A 17,132-nucleotide genomic window follows, 5' to 3' on the forward strand; every position below is an offset into this window, starting at 1 on the left:
GGAAGGAATGTGGGTACTGGAGGCAAGTAGGCCTGGGCCAGGATTCTCATCCTCCCTGGCTGTGTGAACTCAGGGAAATCACTTGCCCTCTCTGTCTTGGTTCCTAATCTGTAAAAAGGGTTAAATCCTGGTTCCTGACACCTACTAACTGTGTGATCTTGAGCAGGTAATTCATCTCCTGGGACTTCGGTTTTCTCATCTGTATAATGGGGCTGATCATGGAACCCACCTCAGAATTTTATTCCTAGACACAGTCAGTGCAGCCCACTGACCCTCTGACCTGGAAGACAGGCCCCTCCTCTCACCTTTCTGCAGGACAGACTCCTCCTAACCCTGACTCTACTCGGACAGCATCCCCCCCTCCTCCTGCACACTGACATGGGTGACAGCTGTGAAAACTAAGATCCAAGTGTCCAAAAGGAGGAACACCCGAGGGGTGTCAGTGGGGGGTTGACATGGGGTCTCACCTACGGAGCCTCAGGAAGGGGAGGGGCTGGCGAGGACCTGGGGTCCTTTCCACCCCCAGCCGGGAAGCCCCTTCACTCTTTCCTCAGTGATGATGTGTACTGGGGACATGGGGCTGGGGGATCCCCTGATTTGGGACCAATTCTATGCCTCAGGAAACCCCTTTACACCTCAGGTTCCAGCCTGGCTGCCTGGTTACCACCGTACCTGTCTCTCCCCTAGAACTTCTTTCTCTTCCTCTCAGGGCAAGCCCCGGGGAGAATTACAAAGTGCCTTGCTTTAGCATCTCTGGTCTCCCCCAATTCTCAGTAGCCCCTGGGCCAGCCTCTGGGAGGAACCCAGTGCAGGCTCGCGCTCCCCCACCCTTCCACCCTTAGCTGATGTGGACTCCGTGGTATACATGGCGGTCTTAAACCCAAGGATGAGGCTCTAATAGGAGCATTTCGGGCATTCACTAAAGAATCAGGGCAGTGCATGGAGGATGGTGGGCTTTTCCAGGGGCCCTGGAATCACTCCAAGGAGGAACTGACACAACTCATCAGGAAGAAAATGTCTCCTGCTGGCTACCAGCTAGTTTTGATTCCTCTTCCGATTTGCCAGTGTTTGCATCGCTCTCTCAGTGCAGGTTTCTTCAGTCCCACCCCTAAATCCCCTCGGGTTTGATAGGGCTGGATTTTCCTCTCGGCACCAGATGCGAGCGGGAGGTATGACGCATCCTGAGAAATTGCGGCTGGTGCCCAGAGCCACACTCTTAATTCCCACCTGCCATCTGGGAACAGAAAAATGGGAGTCCGCTCCAGCCTCCCACCCTACTGCTTTCTAGATGGGGGTCAGCTCTGGCAGAAGGCCACACCCGCAAAGTGTCACCCTCAATTCCTCAACTCACATCCTGACGTCCCCCTTCTCTGCCCTCCTCAGGGCTCACATCTGCCTAATGATTCCAGGCGAGCTTCCCTCTCCACCGTTGGCCTCCCCTGGCAGCAGCCTTCTGCCAAAGGGAAGGGCACTGCTTGTTGGCATGCTTGAAAATCCACATTCCCCACACAGACATGTGGATGTGGGCGTTGAGTGAGGTTGGAGCTCAGAGGATGCCATGTCTAAAATTATCCATCTGGCATCCAGGCGTGCCTGGCCAGGCCTGCCTGCCTTCCTTCCTTCCTCCTTTCCTCCCTTCCTCCCTCCCTTCCTCCCTCCTTCCCACCCTCCCACCCTCCTTCCCTCCCTTCCTTCCTTCCTTCCTTCCTTCCTTCCTTCCTTCCTTCCTTCCTTCCTTCTTTCCCTCTTGGCATTCCTCCTTCTCTTGCACCCTTCCTCCCTCTCATAATTTAAGTTCCCCCCCACACACACACACCCCTGTGAAACCAACACCACATTCAAGAGAGTGAACCATCATCCGCATGCCCAAAGTTTTCCTCATGCTCCTTTGTGACCCTTCCCAACTTCCCCCAGTGCCCCTAATCTACTTTCTGTCGTTATAGAAATTTCCAGTATGGACTTCCAGTATGGGCTCTGTTTTGTCTGCATTCTTTCACTCAGTATAATTATGCTGAGATTCATCATGTTATTGCATGTATAAATAGTTCATTCCTTTTTGCATTCCATTCCATTTATGAAAACCCCACAGTTCATTTCTCCATTCACCCATTAATGGACATTTAGGTTGTATCCAGTTTGGGCTATTATGAATAAAGCTGCTGTATGAACATATGCTTTCATTTCTCTTGGGTAAATACCTAGGAGTGGAATGTCTAGATGGTATGGTGGATGTACATTTAATCTATATTTATGTAATATACAATTATATATATGTATAATCAGGGTAAAACACATAACATAAAATTTACCATCTTAACCATTTTTTAAAGATTTTTTAATTTTAAGTAATCTCTACACCCAACATGGGGCTTGAAGTCACAAACCTGAGATCAAGAGTTGCCTGCTCTTCCAACTGAGCTAGCCAGGTACCCCATCATCTTAACCATTTTTAAGTGTAGAGTTCAGTATTGTTAAGTACATTTACATTGTACAACCAATCTCCAGAACTTTTTCTTCTTGCAAAACTGAAACTCTCTACCCATGGATCAGCAGTTCCTCATTTCTCCCTCTCCTGGGCCCTGGCTGCCACCACTCTATTTTCTATTTCTAGGAGATGGACTACTTCAGATACCTCGTATCAGTGGAATCATACAGTACTTGTCTTTTTGTGACTGGTGTATTTCGTTGTTGTAATGTCCTCCAGGTTTATCCATTTCATAGCATGTGACGTACCCCTGTGTACGTACCACATTTTCTTTATTAATGAACAATTTGAATTGCTTCTTCCTCTTGACCATTGTGAATAATGATGCAATGAACCCAGGTATGCAAATATCCTATTTTCAATTCTTTGGGATGTATACTAAGGACATATACAAAGAAGGTATGTTTAACTTTTATTGTTTTTTGAAGTGGTTGTACCATTTTACATTCCCACCAGCAATGCATGAGAGTTCCAGTTTCTCCCTATTATCACCAACACCTGAAATGGTCAGTCTTTTTAATTTTAGCCATGTGAATAGTTGTGTGGTGGTATCTTACTGTGATTTTAATTTGTATTTTCTTAATGACTAATGATGTTGAGCATCTTTTCACTTGCTTATTAGTCATCTATATATTTCTTTGTTGAAGGGTTCAACTCTTTTGGTCATTTCCCACCTAGCCATTTAATAAGCTTTATTTTTAAGAATCGTTTTAGGGGCGCCTGGGTGGCTCAGATGGTTAAGTGTCTGCCTTCAGCTCAGGTCATGATCCCAGAGTCCTGGGATCAAGCCCTGCATTGGGCTCCCTGCTCGGCGGGGAGCCTGCTTCTCCCTCTCCCTCTGCCTGCCATTCCCCCAGCTTGTGCTCTCTCACTCTCTCTATCAAATAAATAAATAAAATCTTCAAAAAAAAAAGAATCGTTTTAGATTTACAGAAAAAAATATGAAAATAGTATGGAGAGCCTCCATGTATTCCACATTCCCTATTATTATGTCTTACATTTGTTAGAAGTTATAGTATGGTACATATAAAATTCGGTATATAGTATAGTGTAGTGTTTACAACCAATGTACTAATATTGGTTATTATTAACTGAAGACCATATATTCAGATTTCCTTTGGCCATTGGATGCTTTTTTTGTGGGCTCTTTTACCCATCTTAAAAATTGAATTGTTTGTTTTCTTATTTAAGAGATTTTATGTATTCTAGATAAATGCCCTTTATCTGAAATATAATTTGCAAATACTTGCTCTCAGTCTGTGATTTCTCTTTTCAATTCCTTAACAGTTTTCTAAAAAGGAGTTTTAAATTTTGATGGGGCCCATATTATTAATTTGCTTTCTTTATGGATCATGCTTTTGGTGTCTTACCTAAGAAACCTTTGCTTTACTCAAGATCACAAAAAGGTTTTCTCCTATGTTTCCTTCTAGAAGTTTTATAGCTTTTTGGTTTTTCATTTGTGTCTATATTCCATTTTGAGTTAATTTTTGAATATGGTTCAAGATATAAAACAAGGTTCTTTTTTTTTTTTTTTTTGCATATGGATGTCCACTTCTGCCAGCATTGTTTGTTGAAAAAACTATGCTTTCTCTATTAAGTAAAGTCAGTTGTCTCTATATGTTATGGGTGTATTTCTAGACTTTCTGTTTTGTGCCATTGATCTATTTGTCTGTCTTTAGGTCAATATCATACTGTCTTGATCCCTGAAGCTTTATCGTAAATCTTGATACCAGGTCGTCTTAGTTTTCCATCTTTGTTTTTTTTTTTTTTCTTTCGAAGTTGTTTAGGCTATTCTAGGTCCTTTCTAATTCCATATGAATTTTAGAATTAGCTTGTGAATTTCTACACAAAATGCAGTCATCTGTACTTGTCTTGGCAACCTATTCTCTCCTCCTCTGCAATCACCACCTCAAGACTTCCCCTCTCCCTGATCCCTAGGCGAGGACCTTGCCTCCAAACAACTTCACAGAGAAAAGCAAAACTAACAGAGAGAAGTTCTCTCAACTTTGCGCTACCGAATATACAAACTCAGCCTGCTCTGTTCCCTCCTTCTTAGAACATTAAAGGAAGCAACCCTCTTCTTGCCTAAAGCCCACCCTGTACCTGTGCTCAGACCCCTTCCCATCTCAGCACTTTTGAATTATCCATTATTTCATCTCTCTTTTACATATCCAACCCCCACCTCTCAAATGGATCCTTACCAGCATTTTGTAGGTCTACCCCAGTCTTGCCTATTTTAGCAACTTGGCCTGGGTTCCCCTCTTCCCCTCTCCTCGCTCAGTCCTGGCACCCTCCTCTTCTCATTCTGCTTTTCCTCCCTAGGCAATCTCCTCCATGGCCACCATCACAGCTTCAGTGACCATCCATAGATGGGCTCCCAAATGGACACCTCTAACCTTCATCTCTTCTCTGAGATCCAAACCCATCTATCCAACTGCTCACTTGTCATCTCTCCTTGGACATCTCTAAGACCCCTTAAAATCCATATATCCCCAAACAAACTATAAACTGTGCCCTCCTCACTGCTCCCCTAACCCATCCCCTCCATGGTCACCCTGTCAGCACCAACCTCCACCTGGTTGTGCAAGCCAGCTACCTCCTCTCTTCCCCCAGTCAATCCATTGCCAATTCTCATTTATTTTACCTCCTAAACAGAGTCTTCTATTTCTTTCTCTCTCCTTCCAGGTGCAAGCCCTAAGCTCTCCACAGCAGCCTTACAGGTTTCCCTGAGTCCCCTATGCCCTTCTCAGTGAGTCTCCACACAGCAGCCACAGTGATCTTGTCAAAGCCAGAGACAGAGCAGCATCCCCACTGCCAATAGGTGTTTCATGGCCTCTGTGAAAACCAAGGGCCCTCAGTGGTGTCTACAAGCATGGTCGGGCCCCTGTGTCCTCCTCAGCTCCATCGTTCACCACAGTGCCCCCATCCTTGCTCCAACCACACTGACCTTTCAGGTCCTCCTCATGCTCCCTCAAACCTGTGACATTGGTGTGTGCTGTTCCCTCTGTCTGAAATGCTCCGCCCCATCCCACCCTGACCACCCCCTGGACCCTCACTCGCCCTTCAGATCTCAGCTCAAACGTTGCTTCCTCAGGGAAACCCTCCCAAAGTAGTCCTCCCTGCTTCCTTCTCTCCTAACATCATGTTCCTTTCTCCCCTACAACGTGTCTTGGTTAAAACGAGATTATTTGGGTAGTCAATGCCTGACCCCAAGCCAGACTGTAAGCTCCAAGAGGCCAAGGACCATCACACCTGTTTTTGTCCCCTTCACTCCTCAGTGCCTGGTATAATGCCTGGCACATATAGATGCTCAATAAATATCTGTTGAATAATGAATCAATACACAATCAAATACTCAATATAAATTTGAGTACGTAAAGAAAGACGAGTGAAAAGCACTAATCCTGCTTATGAAAATAATTTGAGAAATCACTTTTTGCAGATGCCACTCTGATGCCAGGGGTTAGTAATGCCACCTGTGACCCCATGCTGTTGTTTTCCTAGATGCTGCTTACCTCAATTCTCCCTCCAAGAGAGTGATGTTCCCCCGTGTAGAAGTGTACTGCAATATAGAACTTGCCCTTGGCAATGAGTGCCCTGAACGCAGCCAAACAAGCCTCCAAACGGAGCAGGAAGAATCCATACAACCTCACACACAGTGGGCTCCTGAAGGGGAAGGAAAGTGCCGCCACGGTCCACTTGTGTCCTCACCTGTGCAGACACCTGAATCCACACACGAGTGGCCTGCTGAGTCACCTGTTTCACCTCCTGTCTCTTCATTTGAGCAGTCACCTGCATCTCCACTGGCCTCATTACCATCACATTCCCCATCTGACTTGCCCCCTCTCTCACTCCCAGCTGTGCCCTTACCACTCAGCTCCACAGCTGTGCTGTCACGTGTATCAGCACAGCAGCGGGTACAAACGACTGGATCACCGCCAAGATCCCCACCCTCCCAGGCATCTCTGTCACCCAGGCCATCCCTGGGGCCTTCATCTGTAGGGGCATCTCAAACACTGCCCCAGTGTTCTCCTTCAGCGTCATCTGCACAGCCACCTGTGGAGGAATTGGGCCCAGAACAGCCCCAAGGTATGGACCCTTCTGGCTTCTCCCAGCTTCCTTATGTCTGGAGCCCCTCAGTAAGTGTGCCACAGCATGGGAGCTGATAACCATTGCTTTATTATTTTTGTATTATGTTCAGTTAACCAGCATATAGTACATAATTAGTTTTTGATGTAGTGTTCAACAATTCATTAGTCTCATATAACCATTGCTTTAGAGGGGTGCATTGGTAAAGTTAGCACTTAGCTTTAGCGGTTCTACCTATTTTGAGGATAGGCCACCAAAAGGGGACAGTGTTCTTGACATGTGTTCATGTCTTTAGTCCGGTGATTTTCAAAGGTTGGTCTCTGGCCAACAGCAAACACATCACCTGGGAACTTGTTAGAAATGAAAATTCTCAGACCCTACCATAGACCTCCTAACTCAGGGGGGTAGGACCCAGCTATCTTTTTTTTTTTAAGATTTTATTTATCTATTAGAGAGAGCACAAGCAGGGGGAGTGGCAGGCAGAGGGAGAAGCAGGCTACCAGCATAGCAGGGAGCCTCATGTGGGGCTCGATCCCAGGACCCTGGGATCATGACCTGAGGCAAAGGCAGACGCTTAACCGATTGAGCCACCCAGCTGTCCTTCTATCTTTTTATAAGCCCTCCAGGGGGTTCTTTTGAGAACCGTGATTGAGAACCACTATACCAGAAGGTTTTTATTATTTGTGATAACCACTGTGCCAGGGCAGAGCTACTTAAAGAATGCTCTGTGAACCAATGCTGGTCCCCAAACTATTTGTTACTAATTTACAATGAAATGAGCACAGAGGTTGAAAGTAAGCATTTAGAAATGTTTATAGCCATGACATCCAAGAGCTTGGTCATTTTCCTACTAATTCATTGTATTGTATTTCACAAAAGTACTAGTACATTATGGTTTCCAAAAAAAGATTTTTAAAAGCTGGTTCTTCACAACTGGTATCTTCTACAGATCTGCTCTAGAGGCTTCAAAGCTAAACAATTCTCAGCTCCTCACTCTCAGGAACTCTCCCCTCCAGCAGAGGGGATGACAGAGATACCAACCTCAAAAATACAGCACAAATTATTAAGTACTACATTACTAAGAAAAACAGAGTGTTGGAAGTATTCATAGAGGTTAAGATCACTTCTCTCTGGGGGTTTAAGGAAGGCTTCTTGAAGGTGACAGGTGAGTTGAAATGGGCACGATTTTGCCACCTCACTCTTGTCTCCTCTATTTTTACTTTTGACTGTAGCTCCCCTTGCCTCTTCAAATCTGAAAGGTGCCATGTCCTTGGTCAATGTGAAGGAAACCACCAGCAAGCCTCACGCAATGTAAGTTTCTCCTTAATTAGGGACACATTCTTTCCTTTGGCCAGAGAAGGGGGGCCAAGCTAAGGGAAATTTTCCTTCTTTTTAGCTGTCCTAGGAACCCTGGGATCCTTTTCCGGTTTGTGTGATTACAGTCCACCCCTTTACACTTCTCTATTCTTCAGTGGGGCACTGAATGGGAAATGAGCTATTTGTGCTCACAATGTCATTCTCGTCAGCTCCTTCCTGTGCATGCTAGGGAATGCACCTTCTCTGAGTGCAGTGGGAGAACGTGCACCCCCTTGTGTCTCACTCTCCGGTGGTGGTGTCTCAGTTCAAGGGAGTTAGCAGGCATGTTACATCCTAGCTTGAGGTAGCCTATTTCCTGCATGGTGTGAATTGTGAGACCCTGTCAAAGGCCTCCTTTAATCCAAATTATTTTCTATCAGCACAATAAGCGAGCTAATATTCCTATGTTATAGATTGTCCCCAGAAAATCTTTTTTATAATGCACATCAGATGTCTGGGTTGTGTGACAAGTTCTCCATTACTTACCTTCACAGTCATTCTGAGAGGGCCTGAAGATTGTTGTTGTTTTTTTTAAGCTTTATTTTTATTTATTTTTTAGAGAGAGCACATGAGTACGGGGGTGGGGAAGGGTGGAGGGGTGGAGGGGCAGAAGGAGAGAGAAAACGCGTCCTAAGCAGACTCTGCAATGAGTGCAGAGCCCCACGCAGGGCCCAATCTCATTACCCTGAGATCACAACCTGAGCTGAAACTAAGAGTCGGAGGCTCAATCGACTGCGCCACCCAGGTGCCCCAGGATTGGTATTTTTTTAAGTTCCTTGGGGACCATATTACCCGGGCTCCCTTGCTGGCTTCTTGCCAATTGGGTTAGCCAACGGAAGGCACCAGCAGGAGATCAGAAGGTGGGTCAAAGAGTATCTCTCCCCTCCCCAACCTCATCTCTCCTCCCTTGGGGCAGTTCGGGCAGTGGCTGGGGTTCTCCATGGCCACAGCAGCAGCTATTGGGAGAGCAGGTCCTTTTGATGTTCCACCTCCATATCATATCAAATATATTAAAACATACCTGCTTCTCACATTAAGTATAATTTTAATTATAAAACTTTTTGAAAGAGTTTACGTAAATTTAAAAATTTTGTGCTTGGGCATATACTATGCATTTTGTTCACAGGGTTTAAACTTTATTGCATTGACATATAACTTATAAAAGTTCAGTTGAATTTCAGTTGACTCATTGGCATGATGTTACTTAGATAAATGGTCATTGATTATAAAACAAATGTTTGCTGTGGAACTCTGGTGTTCAGCTAGGGTTAAAAGCCGTAGCATTGGTGTATCTGTCTACCCTCTGAGCTGGAGCAGGGCCCTGATAGTGGAGGACACAGGAAAGGTCATTAACAAACTATTTACTTCGTCTGTTGCCCATGGGGAGCCCTACTGAAGACTCCAACTGGATGAGCAAGATGTTCAAGAAGAACAAACAAAAGACAAGTAGCACCAGAAAAGGCTTCCCAAGACACCCACCATCCAAAAAAACAGGCGGCAAAATGCAGTGAGCATGACTAATGTTTCTCAAGTTCCATGGGGAAGAAAAGCTTTGGAAAGAGTCTGCAGGAAGATCACAAGGGGTAGAGGAAGAGTCAGCAAGAGCAGGTGTTAGGAACTGGACTTTGGAGTCGGACCCACCCAACATAAATTCCCTGCTCTGCCATAATCTTACTCAGTGATCATGCTTAGGACATGTGATCTTTCTAAGCATCTATTTCCTGATCTATAAAATAGGGATAATATTGTGAGGGTTTAATGAGGTCAACATGTAAATTGCTTTGCAGAATGCATGACGTGTAATTAGCACTCAATAATTTAGCAGATATTAGGGTTATATGCAGAGGTTAACTAGGACTTCTCAGCTTCTGAATAGAACTTTATTTAAAAACCAAACTAGACAGGTGTGTAACCATGTGACCCTGAACATATAGAGATCCAAACTGTTGCCAACCTACAACTAAAAGCCCTAACTAGTGTAAGCCTGCTTCTTACAGCTTTTTGGTTATATTACCTTGTCATTGGTTCCATCAGTTAACCTTTATTGAGCACCTAATGAGTGCCAACCACTCTTCTGGGCTCTAGAAATAGCAAAGATGAATTGAACTCAATCCCTAACTTTCTTTTTTTTTTTTTTTTTTAAAGATTTTATTTATTTGAGAGAGAGAGATCACGAAAGAGAGAGCATGAGCAGGGGGTAGAGGGAGAAGCAGGCTCCCCGCCGAGCAGGGAGCCCGACATGGGGCTCCATCCCAGGACCCCGAGATCGTGACCTGAGCCAAAGGCAGACGCTTTAACCGACTGAGCCACTCAGGCACCTCTCGATTCCCAACTTTAAGAGTTTACCCCAAAATTGAACTTTAGACCAAAGACAAGAACCAAGTCTTAATTTTTTACTGAACTGTAACCTCGTTTTTTATTTATTTATTTATTTATTTATTTATTTATTTATTTATTTTTAAAGATTTTATTTATTTATTTGAGAGAGAGATTGAGAGACAGAGAGCATGAGAGGGAGGAGGGTCAGAGGGAGAAGCAGACTCCCCGCCGAGCAGGGAGCCCGATGTGGGACTCGATCCCGGGACTCCAGGATCACGACCTGAGCCGAAGGCAGTCGCTTAACCGACTGAGCCACCCAGGCGCCCTGTAACCTTGTTTTTTAAAGAGACATGCATACACACATACACACAAATGAAAAATGCAAGCTTCAAACGCAAACCAAGCCAGGAATCATCCTCAACTATTTTACGGGATTATCAAAATATTCTCTGAATGGAACAGACGCACACTGCTATCTACTTTGCTTCAAGCCTTCATTGGTCAGGAAAATCCCCAAATCATTCTAAGTGACATCCTTCTGTGTTGTTCCTGTCCCAGGTGGGGATCCCAGGTGGGCAGAGAGATGTATCAGACAGATGAGGGTCAGAATCTCACCCTAGCAGCCACAGGCCCACTTTGAGGTCTGGGCAAGTAGGTACTTTGTGGGTGGGAGGAAGCAGTATGGTGGGAAGGAGATTCTCAGCTGCTGCAGGAAGTGGGGCAGACACGTGGGTCACTTTCTGGAGGTGCCCATCGTTTAATCCAGTGGGCATTTGGCAGTCCCCTTGGGGCTCATGGAATTAGTGAATCCTGGGATTAGTCTTGCTCTGTTCCTTGGTCTCCAGCCCCAAGGCTTCTTTGACTTTTTGAGTGTCTGTATCTCTGTCTCTAGGAGCTCGAGGTCAAGTGTGGTCAGGAGAACATAGGCAGGTCTGCTGTGGGGTTGGAGAAGCTTCCTTGGGGCTGGGAGTGCTGTCTAGAAGCCAGGCCCAGACTTGAGGCCCTTCATTCCAGGGCCAGGCCCCCTCCTGTACATTGGGGCAGTGGGACCCATGCAATTCAGCCAGAGCTCCCTTGGTCGATAAACTTCTAGGAATCAAGGTACTTTATAAAGAAGCAGACTGTGATAAAAACAAACAAAACAACATTCACAGCTGTGGGAAACACAGTAGGTCACACATGCCGTCTGCGGTGATCCTTTATAGAACAGATTATGAAACTGCCTGGAAGCAGTTTGCCAGTTGACGTTCTTAGGCAATTCCATACAAATTCACTGCTCTGAGCTTCAAAGACCAGGGTAGAGGGTAGAAAAGAGAAGCTCGGGCGCCTGGGTGGCTCAGTTGGTTAAGCGACTGCCTTCGGCTCGGGTCATGATCCTGGAGTCCTGGGATCGAGTCCCACGTCGGGCTCCCTGCCCAGCGGGGAGTCTGCCTCTCTCTCTGACCCTCCCCCCTCTCATGCTCTCTCATTCTCTCTCTCAAATAAATCTTTAAAAAAAAAAAAAGAAAAGAAAAGAAAAGAGAAGCTCAAAAAGGTTAGGCAGAGAGGAGGACTGATCCAGAAAGAGAAGAAATCTGCTCATTTCCTAACAGAGTACAATCACAAGAGACCCTGTCACGTCCATGGGCTAATCCTGTGCAACTTCTGGCCCTCAGCCGATATTCTTCCGAATAAAGAGGGGAGAAGCTAGAATAAAAGCTACAGGGTTGATGTTCCATACATTAATCTCTCTCTCTCTCTCAACATGTTTCTTAAAAAATTTTATTTATTTATTTATTTATTTATTTATTTATTTATTTATTTATTTGAGAGAGAGAGAGTACTGGGGTGGGGAGGGGCAGAGGAAGAAGGAGAGAATCTCAAGTAGTCTCTGTGCTGAGCACGGAGCCTGTTGCTGGGCTCGATGCAGGGCTCCATCTCATGACCCTGAGATCATGACCTGAGCCAAAATCAAGAGTCGGACGCTTAACTGACGGAGCCACCCAGGTGCCCCTCCCTCTGTGTTTTTTAAATCAGATGTTCAAATTAATACTCTGATGCTGGTTGTATTAGTCAGCAATTGCAGTTTGATAATGCTACATAACAACCCCCCCCATCTCAGTGGATTCCAAAACAGATGCTTCTTTTACTCTTTCAGAGTTCTCTGAGCTGTCTGGGATAGCTCTGCTTAGGCTACAGGCTGGGGTCGAGTCTGCTCCCGTCCCTTTCATTCCAGGACCAGCAGATGTGCCAAATACGCTCTGCCTCTGGAGCATGGCTAGATATATGTGTCAGCCTGGCTTTCCTCTGCTAGCCTCAGCTCTCCTCCCATAAGAGTTCAGTGGCCATCTGGTTCGGGTTGTGTAAGGGGCCTCAAAGTGGCAAGACAGATTGAGAAATTCAGGGACTGCCAGAGGCCCCCAAAGGAAAAGGAGGAGGTCCCTCTTGCTAATTGCTACTCAAATCCTCTCAACAGCTACTAAGTCTGTCAGACTCTTCTGATTTCTACCATTTCTATGGCTAGAGAGCCCCCCTTTGAGTTACTATGGAATTTCCCCCTATGCAAATGGGAATGTAATGATAATAGCTAAAACTTACCAAGTAGTTATTATGGTCCAGGCATTATGGCACAGAGAGGGTAAGCAACATGCCCAAAGTCACACAGTAGGTAGATGGTAGAGCCAGGATCTGAATCCAAGTTGTCTGTCACCAATGTCTTGGTGTCGAGCACCAAGTGATATAGCCTCCCAGGGTCGAAGGAGCCCTGGAGTGAATCGGACGTCACAGGGTCTAGTCTACTTTGTCTGATTGGGCAGGGAGAGGCCTGGGGATGCACTTGGAGGTGCACAGGCAGACATGGCAGGGATAGGGCAGGCTGGCTTGGGGGCCATGCTAACAAAGTGCACCTGGACTTCACCTGTGGTGCTGGGGAGTCATTACAGGGATTAAACAGAATGACACAGTCAGAGTTGAAAACCATCCAAGAATGGACAGGTCCTCATGCCAGCATTTCTCTGAGGTGGGCTCTGCAAGAGTCTTCCTGCAATTCCCTCGAGGGGGCCAATGACTGACCAGGGTCACACAGCAGATGGAAGAGTCCTTGAAACTCGGGGCTTCCCATTTCCCCCTTTTCTCCCCCCCTTTTTGTCTCATTTCTCCTCACGTGTGATTTCTCGGCGTCTCATGTCCAGGTCTGCTCCCTGCCCACTCGACTTCTCTCTGTCTCTCCACTTCCAAGACAGTTTGGGTCACCTACAGGCCTCACCCCAGCTGGATCCAGGAATACAGCGACCCTGAGGTGTGGAACTGCCCAGGTGCCTGCTCTATTCCCAGATGTTGCGGTGACCTCTGAGCTCCGTCCCCCAGTTTCCTTTCTGACCCCACCCACCTCTTCCTGGTCATAGTCAAAGCCAGCACTAACCCATATATTGCCTTGTGCGCTAAGAAAACTGTACCCTTTCCTGGAGCACTTGATTGCCAGCTGCCGGAAGATTGTGATAATATACTGATTTTGTTAAAACAGTTGGCCGCCACCTGCTAGAAATCTGTATGAATGTCATACAAAGCTACCAAACTGTACAAATAACACAGAAAACTGTACAAATAACATGCGGCATAAATACGTCCATGAGATGCCTCCCCTGTGTACTGGCAGGGTCTCCTTGTGCAGTCTGCAGTCTAGACAACTGCGCTCAGCGCTCTGGAGGTCACTCTACTTCTTTCCCCTTCCTGAAAAAACAAATATTAATCAGACTTTTGTAAATCGAATAATATTTCAAACACTCTTTTATCAACTCCTGCTCTGCAAATGGGATTCTCCATTTGCAAAAAACAAAACAAACAAAAAAAATACCTTGTATAATAAAGTGGGATTTGTTAACTGATTTTTTTTATACAAATTGAGATTTCCAATTTCCACGCATCAGACTGGCTAGAATGGGGCCTGGCTACTTGCTTGGGGCTGCCCGACACATAGGAAGCTGTGAGGGATGTTCTCAGCGGAAATAAGGGGAGGAAAGTCCTCGATGAGGGACTTAGAAATGATGAATCTCTATCCTTTTTCTGGGAAGCTGTGAACAAGGAGAGAACTTGAGTGGAATGGGAGAGAACATGATGACCTCAAGGTAGAGCCTTCTCCCCAAGGCTCTCAGACGCATCCCCCTCACCCTAGGCCTTTGGGGGACCAGGTGTCACCCACTACCAAGCCTATTGGTGTGGAGGGTCCTGCTTCTCCTGGGCAAGCACCTCCTTGTCTAAACATCCTCTCAGCTTCTCTGCGCTCCTCCAGCCCTTCCCCTACTCTGCTCTGGACAAACAGATGGACACCAACACAGATGGGCTCTGAAAAGCCCACAGCACATCCTGCTCCTGGCTGGCTGGGCTCTGGGCCTTCCTCCCAGCCTCAGCCTGAGTTTGCTTCTTCCAGATAGACTGCATCCATCCTTGGCCCCCCAGGATCTAGTCTTCAGGCTAAAGTCTTGGGGGTTGATGCACTTTCCTCTCTGATGTGGTGTCAGGAGACCAAGTTCTTTTGTTTTGTTTTGTTTTTAATTCTCACAGTGGACCAAAGGCTTGATCTGCAACCACTGGACTGTCTCGGCTGCTCACCAGAATCACTTGCGGAGCCGATCAGGCGTGAGCTCTCTAAAAGCTCCCCAGGGCTTGTGTGGTGCCGCATGTTGAGCAGGCTGCCCTGGCCTCCCCTGAGTCCCGGTGTGGTTGTAGAGGAAACGGGAGGCCAAATGTCCCTTCCCTCCCCATCCCCCAGCAGGAGGGCAGACTCCATCTGCTGTTCACATCTCAGTGAAAATGTTCCATGAGAAAGACACCTTCAGCTTCAATTTTTTCAACCCATCCAGAAAAAAAATGAGCCCCACTGCTTGCTGGAGTGCAGATAACTTCCAGCCCCATCCAGGCCCAGTAACGAACCCCGGGCTGCCCACAGGCCTCAGATGTATTTGCTTAGCAAACCCTGGAATGCAAAACCCAGAGGACGGGGTGCAAGACAGCCCTGACCTTGGTTGGGGCCTCTGGGGGATGCATGCAAATGTTAGCCACGGAGGGTGGGAGGCTGTGACAAGGGGGCCTGCTGGAGCCTACATTTAAGGGGACCCTGTCACGGAGCAGGAGTCCACACAGGCACCCTTAAGAGAGTTCCGCCAGGAAGAACCTAAATGGAAAACAAAGACAAAAGAAAAAATTAAATTTCCTTACTGCTCACAGCCCATTGACAAGTCCTTGAAACAGGCAGAGTGACCTTCCTCTGGGAGCTCAGCTGCCTCAGTGTTGACACTTTGCTAAGGGCAAAAGGCCATCTTCTTACCCCCACCCCGCAGGATCCTGTGAGTCTACTTTAACATCTAAGAATTCCTGTGGAAACTTCCTTTACCTCTACCCCCCAAGATACATGTTGGCAATCATCCTCCAGGCATATGGCCCACTGATCTACATCTGAAGGGGCTCATGACCAAGTTTTTACTAAACAGTAATAAATGACCTTTTCCTAACAATAGCTAGCCCCCTCTAGCCCCCTCAGGATCCTGGAAACCTTGTTTCCAAAATACTTTGGAGGCCTGCGCTGTCCCCAACCCCCTCCCAACTTGAAAGTATATAATCAGTCACCCCTCACAACCCCAGGGCAGCTCCTTCTGCCCATGGGTCCTGTCCCCGTGCCTTAATAAAACCACCATTTGGCACCGAAGACGCCTCAAGAATTCTTTCTTGGCCATCAGCTCCGAACCCCAACATTTCCTACATCACTAACTAACTGTACCTTTGAGAGGCTGAAAAGAATCAAACCTCGGGTGTTCCCTCACCCTCTGCCTCCTCTGATACTCTGAATCTGTGGCTCGGACCAGTCAAGGGAAGCATCCTGGGGGCCACGTGGGTGGGGAAAGACAGGTCCCACCTGGAGTGGCCCACCTGGCTGCGGTCTCCTGGCGTTTCCCCCCAGGAGTGGTCTTGCGGTTTGCTGGCAGCTGCAGCCCCCGAGGTCTTGAGACATGTGAACGGGAGGAGGGGGAGGGTTTCAGTCTTGCACAACTCTGGAATGCTTATTACCTGGTGTGCAAAGGGGTATTGAACATAACAATCATTGTTGTTCTAAGTTAAAGCCTGTATTTAGAGCTCAGATGCCTTTATGTTAGAGTAATGTTACAGTTACAGGTATGGATAAATCCCCTTGTATATTCTCCTTCATTTTGCTTATTTCCCTTTTTCCCATTACAGAGTAAATAAGAGAACTCTTCTTGCATTAGTTCCGGGGTTGCTAGATAAAATACAGGGCATCGTGTTAAATTTGAATTTCAGATAAACAGTAAATATTTAGTATGAGGAAGACCCCAGTATTGCTATTATTTGTTGTCTGTCTGAAATTCACATTTAACTAGGCCACCCATATTTTTATTTGCTAAATTTGGCAACTCTAATTAGTTCCTTTCTCCTTATAATGCCTTTTTTTTTTTTCTAAAGCCAACACTAGTGGGTTGTTGTTGTTGTTGTTGTTGATGTGCCAGTCACTGTACTCTGAAATTGGAGGTCTCACTGGTGCGGAGGCCAGGGGCAGAACACTCTCTGGTCTTCCAAACAAGCATATCCGAACCTCTACAGCAGCCCTCCCTGTAACTCAGTGCACATCCCAAACTCAACCCGGTCTTGGCTGACCCATTTATCTCTGACTTACTCGCTTAGCCTCCTGACTTCTCAGGGTCAGAAATTAGGTTAATTATGTCCTGATGGCACTTACCCACCTTTTCAAAGCCTTTCAAAGCAGCGGGGTCTCCCATGCACCTCACTGCTCTTGAGAACCTCCATGGTGTGAGTTGAGGGAGCCCCGCCTGCTCTCGCACAATGGTGTCTCCGCCACCCTATATTCCTACTGGCGCAAAATCCCTATAACGAGTGA

The 17,132-nt window shown here is 46.5% G+C and overlaps 1 protein-coding gene across 1 annotated transcript in view; it reads left to right on the forward strand.

The window, feature by feature from the left end:
- The window catches only part of PNPLA1 (patatin like phospholipase domain containing 1), a 45,811-nt gene extending 31,578 nt beyond the window's left edge, over window positions 1-14,233 (forward strand). The window contains 5 exon segments of the mRNA XM_064597530.1: window positions 5,990-6,574; window positions 7,807-7,881; window positions 9,308-9,437; window positions 13,420-13,450; window positions 13,452-14,233. Of these exon segments, the coding sequence (XP_064453600.1) occupies window positions 5,990-6,574; window positions 7,807-7,881; window positions 9,308-9,437; window positions 13,420-13,450; window positions 13,452-13,580 (950 nt within the window). The 3' untranslated portion in view covers window positions 13,581-14,233.
- The last annotated feature ends 2,899 nt before the right edge of the window (window positions 14,234-17,132 follow it).

The sequence above is a fragment of the Mirounga angustirostris genome, unplaced genomic scaffold (genome assembly GCF_029215605.1).
Source record: "Mirounga angustirostris isolate CCGP_5_RB_7025 unplaced genomic scaffold, mMirAng1.0.hap1 SCAF_8, whole genome shotgun sequence".
Lineage (NCBI taxonomy): Eukaryota > Metazoa > Chordata > Mammalia > Carnivora > Phocidae > Mirounga > Mirounga angustirostris.